The sequence below is a fragment of the Heterodontus francisci genome, chromosome 1 (genome assembly GCF_036365525.1).
Source record: "Heterodontus francisci isolate sHetFra1 chromosome 1, sHetFra1.hap1, whole genome shotgun sequence".
Taxonomy (NCBI): Eukaryota; Metazoa; Chordata; class Chondrichthyes; order Heterodontiformes; family Heterodontidae; genus Heterodontus; species Heterodontus francisci.
In genome coordinates, this window is record NC_090371.1 from 17,911,324 (window position 1) to 17,920,349 (window position 9,026).

Consider the following 9,026-nt stretch of genomic DNA (forward strand, 5'->3'; position numbering starts at 1 on the left):
TGCGTTACTGACTGTATCTCTATTGATGTTAATCCAGTTCCCTCACACTGTTACTCAGTAACCCCTCCCCCAACGCCCTGTGTTACTGACTGTATCTCTTCTGATGTTAATTCAGCTCCCTCACATTGTCACTCAGTAACCCCTCCCCCAACGCCCTGTGTTACTGACTGTATCTCTTCTGATGTTAATTCAGCTCCCTCACACTGTCACTCAGTAACCCCTCCCCCAACGCCCTGTGTTACTGACTGTATCTCTTCTGATGTTAATTCAGCTCCCTCACACTGTCACTCAGTAACCCCTCCCCCAACGCCCTGTGTTACTGACTGTATCTCTTCTGATGTTAATTCAGCTCCCTCACATTGTCACTCAGTAACCCCTCCCCCAACGCCCTGTGTTACTGACTGTATCTCTTCTGATGTTAATTCAGCTCCCTCACACTGTCACTCAGTAACCCCTCCCCCAACGCCCTGTGTTACTGACTGTATCTCTTCTGATGTTAATTCAGCTCCCTCACATTGCCACTCAGTAACCCCTCCCCCAACGCCCAGTGTTACTGACTGTATCTCTTCTGATGTTAATTCAGCTCCCTCACACTGTCACTCAGTAAGCCCTCTCCCCTCACACCCTCTCTTACTGACTGTATCTCTACTGATATTAATCCAGCTCCCTCACATTGTCACTCAGTAACCCCTCCCCCATCGCCCTGTCTTACTGACTATCTCTACTGATGATATATTGGCTCACGGTCCAGCAACATCTCAAATTTTAAATTGTCATGCTTGTTTTCAAATACCTCCTAGGCCTTACCCCACCACCCCCCCCCCCACTATATTTATAAACTCCTCCAGTCCTGCAACCTGCTGCATTTCTCCAATTCTGGCCTCTTAACATCCTTGGTGTTCTATGATCCACAATTAGCGGCTGTGCCTTTAGCTGCCTCGGCCCTAACTGTTTCAGTATCAGGTGGCCTGAGGCACGGGTAGAGATGGGTTATATTCTGGTGGTACAAGACAGCGGCTGGATGGGAATGGATTTCGTAGTGAGTGAACAGAGTTGGTGGCACAGAGAAAAGACATAGGAAATGGCAGACCTCATTTCTGAGGATGTGGTTATATTAAGATTTCAATGGGGTTTTTAATCCTATAAGACACAAGAAATCAGTTTAGAAGGTTAAGAGAGAAGCTTCTGAGGTGAATTGAAAGCTGCCTAAACTGGAATAGGTAAAGGGTCATTATGAATGAACATGGGCAAGAAATCAATAGTGACTTCCACAGGGTTCAGGGCTGAGGCCATTGCTGTTTACATTGTATAGAAATAGGCAGAGTTATCATCGTTCATCTCTGTATCGGATGATTATGGGTTTAATACTCACTCTGGAGACTTGAGCACATCTAGGCTGACACTCCCAGTGCAATACAGAGTGAGCACTGCACTGTCAGAGGTGCCGTCTTCCAGATGAAACATTAATCCGAGGCCCCGGCTGCCCAATAAGGTAAAAGAATCTATGTTACTATTTGAAGGAGAGCAGGGCAGTTTTCCTTGATGCCTATCTAATATTTTTATCCCTCGACTAACATAATTAAAAACAGATTATCTGCTCATTATCACATTGCTGTTTGTAGGATCTTGCTTTGTACAAATTGTCAAATGCATTTCCTACGTTATAACAGGAACCACACTTCAAAAGTACTTCACTGGCTGCCAAATACTTTGAGACGTTTGAGGTCATGTATTGCGCTATATAAATGAAAGTTATTTGTGATTGCAGCTTTCTACGTTTGCAGTTTAGAACAAATTTGAGGGCCTATTCCGTTAGCAGAGAGGTCAATAAAGCAGGGAGTATAGATTAAAAGTAATTGGTGGAAGGATTAGATGGAAGTTGGTGAGAATTTTTTTTCACCCAGAGGGTGGTGGGGATCTGGAACTCTCTGTCTGAAAGGGTGGTACAGGCAGAAACCCTTATCGCATTTGGATATCAGTTGAGCTGTAACCTACAAGGCTATGGATCAAAGGCTGGAAAATGGGATTAGACTGCATAGCTCGTTTTTGCCAGATACAGATACAATGGGCCAAATGGCCTTCTTTTGTGCTGTGAATGTTACTATGTTTCTATGAGAGGAGAACAGGTAAACTGAGTAAAAAGGAATCTGGATTGACTGGGAAGGTGGACTGAGGAGTGGAAATTGGCAGTAAATGGCGATTAAATTATTGAAGCAAAATCAGTGAAAATCGAATTTATTAAGTGAATAAAGAGAAATTAGTTCTGCTGGAAGAAGGGTTTGTAACCATAGGACACATTTAATGGAATTGGCTAAAGAACCAGAGACAACATCACAGAATCGCTACAGCGCATAAGGAGGCCGTTTGGCCCATTGTGTCTGTACCGGCTCTCCAAATGAGCAGTTCACCTAGTGCCACTCCCCTGCCTTCTCTCCACAACCCTTCACATTCTTCCTTTTCAGATAACTGTCTAACTCCCTTTTGAATGCCTCGATTGAAACTGACTCCACCACATTCTCAGGCAGCGCATTCCAGACCTTAACCGCTTACCGCGTGAAAAATATTTTCCTCATGTCACCTTTGCTTCTCTTGCCCATTACTTTAAATCTGTGACCTCTCGTTCTCGATCCTTTCATGAGTGGGAACAGTTTCTCCCGATCTACTCTGTCCCGACCTCTCATGATTTTGAACACCTCTATCAAATCTCCTCTCAGCCTTCACTTCTCCAAGGAAAACAGTCCCAACTTCTCCAATCTATCCTCATTACTGCTCAATGGTTGGTACAAATGGCCAGAGTGTGTACAGTGCATAGTTTGCTCATTTAACCTGAAAATGGCAATGGGGGTCCGACCACTGCCAGAAACAGACAGGCAGGCTGTTTGTCCATTTACAATTGTGTCACACAGTCTTTCCCCCATTTTCATCTGACAGTTGCCTATTTTTCAGTGATAAATGGGCAGTCGGAGTTCGAAAGTTACCCCATATCGTCATCATAAACCAGCTGAACCTGAACCTCTCGGTTAGATTCTGGCCTGTAACTCACTGCTGAGTGTGACATTTGCCAGGTAATTTCACTACCAATTCTTACAATATGTGGCAATTAAAAATATTCTACTATTTTTACAAGAATGCAAGGAGTTCTATTTTTCTCACTTCCAATACACTGAAGTTTTCTTTCTAAGCTGATGATATTTAGATATTTAAACAGTGTACACCGAGTACTAACCTCCCCTGCCCTGCTTCCCATTGTAACCTGAACTTTTGAAAGTTTAAGCAGTGGCACATGCTGGTGACAAGCAAACATGCTCTATCCCACCGGCTGGACTGGACAACTGACCAGCTGGGAGGATCAATACCCGTTATCCGTCTGCCACCGAGCTCAAATTGCAGAAAATGCTGCAAATGCATAGTAGGTCCATCAACATTTAAAAGAGAGGCTGCCCCTAAATTTCTGGTTAAATTTTTAGCCGTGTGCGCCTCATCCTTGTCCACACGGTCGAGGAGGGGCACAGGGGGTGGGTGGTGGGTAGTCAGAGGACATCTCTTGGGTCTGCTCCAGGGGTTGGTGAACACAGCATTCTCATGGGCCCAATGTAAGCCTGGCCTATGGCGGAAGGTTGCTGTGACTGTCCGCATCTCTTCTGCTGGCTTGTCCACGCTCAGGTGGCCCTGGAGATGGAGCTGCAGTGCCCACCAGTATTCTCATTGCATTGTGGGATTTGTGGATACTGCAATGAATACAGTGTCTAATAGACAATAATATTAGGTCAGATTTTTCTGTTAAGCTAACAGTGAGACTAATAGCACACTCCGTTACTTATGCATAAATAGCACAGCATCTTCAGGCGTGGGGCAGCTGTGCGGTGACACACTAATATCCAATAGTTGCTGTCTGTTGCATTGCCTTAGCTTTGCCTTAGCCACCCTTAGCTTTGTGAAAGCAACATCTCACTGCCAGCCTCACCATTGTCATGCACATGGCGTGAAGTTGCTGTATTTGTGCAGTAGATACAAATGAAAACTGCTGCAGTTATTTAAGGCTATTAATTAGTAGTGTACGGATCTTTTTAACAATATGATATGTGTTAATTACTGCTGATAAACCTCTCTGGCACTGAAAATTAACAATTATATGTTCGGAGTCTCATTTTTTCAGATTATCAATATTTCAGGGAAAATTTTAAAATGTCAGATTTTAAATTCTAATTTTTTTTCTTACTTTTATTTTCTGTCTCTTTCTCTCTCTTTCTTAATCCACTCTTTCCTTTCCCTCTCTTTCTCTTTTAGTGCCTGATTTCACACTGAATTCTCCCTCCTTCTCAATCCTTTCACTCTTTATTTCTCAATCCTTAAATCTGATTGGTTAAGGAGATACAGTTACTTGCCCTGTTCATTCAGGTCCCAGATTTCCCTGCTTCACTCTTTGTGTCATTATAAGCTCGCACTTTCTTCCTGGACAGAAATCGTTCAACTAAAGGATACAGGGACAATTGTAACTAGTGGCAGATACCATTAGATGCCCTGCTCCAGCAAAATCTAGCTCAGATTATGAGTCATGGACAAGGGGATTTTTTGGGGGGGAAAGATGTGGGCATCACTGGCTAGGCTGGTATTTAATGCCCATCCCTAATTGCCCTTGAGAAGGTGGTGGTGAGTTGCCTTCTTGAACCACTGCAGTACAGTGCTGTAAGGAAGGGAGATCCGGGATTTTGATCCAGCAACAGTGAAGGAACAGCGATATAGATCCAAGTCAGGATGAGTCATAGAGTTATACAGCACAGAAACAGGCCCTTTGGCCCATTGCATCTGTGCTGGCCGTGAAGCACCTATCTATTCTAATCCCATTTTCCAGCACTTGGCCCGTAGCCTTGTATGCTACGGCATTTCAAGTGCTCATCTAAATATTTCTTTGGTATGTGACTTAGAGGGGAACTTGCAGGTGGTGCTGTTCCCATGCATCTGCTGCCCTTGTCCTTCTAGGTGGTAGAGTTCGGGGGTTTGGAAGGTGCTGTCAAAGGAGCCTTATGAGTTGCTGCAGTGCATCCTTAGATGATACACACTGCTGCCACTGTGCGTCAGTGGTGAAGGCAGTGAATGTTGAAGGTGGTGGATAGGGTGCCAGTCAAGCGGGTTGCTTTGTCCTGGATAGTGTCGAGCTTCTTGATTGTTGTTAGAGCTGCACCCATCCAGACAAGTGGAGAGTATTCCATCACATTCCTGACTTGTGCCTTGTAGATGGTGGACAGGCTTTGGGAAGACAGGAGGTAAATTACTCACTGCAGAATTCCCACCTTTGACCTGCTCTTGTAGCCACAGTATTTATATTGTGGGTCCAGTTCAGTTTCTAGTCAATGGTGACCCCCAGGATGTTGATAGTGGGGGACTCAGCGATGGTACTGCCATTGGATGTCAAGGGGGGATGTTTAGATTCTATCTTGTTTAAGCTGGCACTTGTGTGCTGTGGATTTTACTTGCCACTATCAGCCCAAGCCTGGATGTTGTCCAGGTTTTGCTGCATATGGACATGGGCTGCTTCAGTATCTGAGGAGTCGCAAATGGTGCTGAACATTTTGCAACCATCAGCGAACATCCCCACTTCTGACCTTACGATGGAGGGAAGGTCACTGATGAAGCAGCTGAAGATGGTTGGGCCTAGGACATAACGCTAAATTTTTTTTTTTAGAGCTAGGTCATTCATGGGTGATGTTAAGAAGCACTTCTTCATACAAAGGGTAATGGAAATCTGGACTCTCTTCCCCCAAAAGGCTGATGAGGCTGGGGGTCAATTGGAAATTTTTAAACTGAGATGAATAGATTTATGTTAGGCAAGAGTACTAAAGGAGAAAAGAGGGATTGATGGAATTGAGGTACAGATCAGCCATGATCTAGCAGAATGGGGGAAAGCAGCAAGGGGCTTAATGGCCGAGTCCTGTTCCTAAATTTCTTCTATGTTCATAATTATACTATTGCTTGTGCCTCATGAACAGCAGGGTTGGTTTTCTTTTGTGTTCTATTGGTCAAACAAAACATTTGAAAGAGAAGTGAGGGGTTTTTTTACACAGCAAGTTGTTGTGATCTGGAATGCGCTGCCTAAAAGGGTGGTGGAAGCAGATTGAATAGTAACTTTCAAAAGGGAATTTGAAAAGGAAACATTTGAAGGGCTATGGAGAAAAGAGCAAGGGCATAAGACTAATTGAATAGCTCTTACGAAGTGTCGGCACAGATACAGTGGGCCGAATGGCTTCTTTCTGTATAGTAAGATTCTATGATTCAAAGAAGACAAGTAAACATTGTGGTGAAAGCCTTCATCAGGAGAGTTCAGTTTTGACAAATCTTTCCCTACTTTTACACAATCTTACTGCTTTGTGTAAAACTGCCGACTTCCAAAATTGTAATATCGCCCGTTGCTGCCCTTATCTCAGCCTAGCTGCTCCAACTCTCACTCAGCCTCTTTTACCTCCAGATTCGACTGTTCCAATGTTCTGCTGGTTAACTCCAATCTGCTACACACCATAAACTTGAGCTTATCCTCAGCTCTGCTGCCTATGTCCTAACTTGCTCCAAGACCCGTTCATTTATCACTCCTGTGCTCACTGACTTACATTGGCTCCTTCTCTGTCAACAACTCGATTTTGAAATTCTCATCCTGCTTTTTAAATCCCTCCATGACCTCTAACTCCGTAATCTCCGCCAGCCCTTTGAAATCGTTGCCCTCCTCCAATTCTGGCCCCTTGTGCATCTCCGATTTTCATTGTTGCACCATTGGTGACCATGCTTTCAGCTAAGCTCTGGAATTCCCTCCCTAAACCTCTCTCCTTCTGTAAGCTGCTCCTTAAAACCCACCTGTACGACCAAGCTGAGTTATAGTTTTTCCAGTTCTGTTGAAAGGTCATCGACCTGAAATGCTAACTTTGTTTCTCTCTCCATTGATGCTGTTTGACCTGCTGAGTATTTCTAGCATTTTCTGGTTTTATTTCAGATTTCCAGCATCTGCAGTATGCTGTTTTTGCCTTTGACAAAAGTAACATCTCCTTATGTAGTTCAGTGTTAAATTTTGTCTGCTCCTGTGAAACACCTTGGGATATTTTACTACTTTAAAGGTGCTATATAAATGCAGTTATTGTTGTATTTTGACCCTGTTTCAGGACCCGATCTCCTTTACATTCCGTGCTGGAAGATGGCATTATTGTACAATACAGGGTGATGCACTGGGAAAACAAAGCCCTGCTACCAAAACCCCAACATTTACTTTACTCACAATGGGTGACATTTGTCAAGGCACATTTTCCAGGGTCAATGTAAAGGGTCAACGCAGAGGGTCAACAGAGAGTATTCAGCCAACCTCTGCCCTTCAGTATAACAGCACTGTTACTCTCCCAGGTGCAGAAGAATACTGCCTTTGTACACTGGGTGTAGTGAAACTGGGAAACCTTTTATAAACCACATTGTGTCTTAATTGTTGCTTGCTCACAGAACTTCCTCCATGCATTTTCAGTTTTTATTTTCATCTCTAGCAGGGTTCTATGTTTGTTTGCATGCCTGTGCATGTGTGTATCTGTCTGTCTGTGTGTTAGTGTATGTGTGTTTAGATATGTTTATGTATTTGTGTACGCGTTTTCATGTTTGCGTCCTGTGTATGTTTGTGTCCATTTGTATGTGCTTGGATATGTTGCGTGTGTCTGTGTGTCTGTGTGCGATGTTTGTTTCCCTGTGTGCATGTCGTTTGTGTCCGTATGTGTATGTTTGTGTCCCTTTCTATGTGTTTGGATATGTTTGTGTATTTTGTGTACGTGCATCTCTGTCTGTGTGTGCTGTTCGTGTCCGTGTGTGAGCTTCAATCCTTTTGTTTCCTGGCCCCGAAACTTATTTCGGTCTCAGGTCCGAGTGCTGGAACAGAGCACCGTGCCGTTCCGAACACCTGCAATGCAGCCTTACCACCAAGTTTTGCTTGCCTTCGTTTTAAATGGACGTTAACCTTCATTTTATGTCGGCACACTCGCTTGGAAACTTACCAAAAAGTTAGGTCGACACAACCCTACTCCATTCCACAGGAATTAACGTACCTGTACTCTGCTCAAACCTTGTGCCAAAGCAGTTCAGGACGGCTGAAGGGGCAAGATCATTGATAAACTATTGTTTAAAATTACACACAGGTCTAAGTTTACCAAAGGTAATGGGACGGTTGCATTGATAACTAATGCGTTCCTGCTTAATATTATACAGCTTTCATGCAGTAATTTAAAATAGGATGCAAGAGCGTTCACATAAATCAATGCGGACATATATAGATACTTAAAAATTAAATGCCATCTCTCACCTGGACTTGGAAATACAGCATCAGTAAATGAAGGCATCTGCGGGACAGAGAGAAACACATAACATGAATGTCAGTGTAACATTTTCTGGGGGGGGAAAAATCCGGATGCTCCCAGCCAGGGTAACGAATTTGTTTTGGCGAATTTCAACGATAATACACAGCGCGGCGCGATAGGTAAAATGTTTATTTTAAACTTACATGCATATAAATCCTGCAGGCTGCGCAAACATCCTTGATCTGCTATCTCTGAATGACGATCGGAAGCAGGTCTTAAGTCCAAGAAATGAAGAGAAGGAAGTGGGGCGGTTGGAGATAATCCCACTTTTTTGTAATACAAAATTCCGAAGTTTTTTTCTCTCCCTTCCCCACCGGCGTGTGATGAACGGAGAAGCCCCTTCCCGAAAGACTTTGATGGGAGCTCAACCCACAACTCACATCTCTGAATCCCGGTAACCGTCGCTGGCTTGCTATAGCTAAATGGGGGGGGGGGGGGGGGTGGAATTACAAGCAATCCAAACAAATGGGTAAATATTTGCTCAAACAGAAGCAATGAATTGCTAACCTGTGTTTGTTGTGTGTGTGTGTGCAAGTTCCCTTTAACAAGTCCAAGGGCTTGCCCCGTACTCGCTCCAAAACAGCCCACAGGATACCTCCAGCTTCCCTCCGTCTAAAGCCCTTCGAAGGTACGGACGTGTAAGTGACTCAGACC

General features: G+C 44.0%; 1 protein-coding gene across 1 annotated transcript in view; it reads right to left on the bottom strand.

Annotated features, from left to right (window-relative positions):
- The window catches only part of fgf24 (fibroblast growth factor 24), a 131,238-nt gene extending 122,890 nt beyond the window's left edge, over positions 1-8,348 (bottom strand). Inside the window, exon 1 of the mRNA XM_068040678.1 lies at positions 8,318-8,348. Coding sequence (XP_067896779.1) covers positions 8,318-8,338 — 21 coding nt within the window. The 5' untranslated portion in view covers positions 8,339-8,348. The remainder of the gene's footprint in view (positions 1-8,317) is intronic.
- Positions 8,349-9,026: the final 678 nt, after the last annotated feature.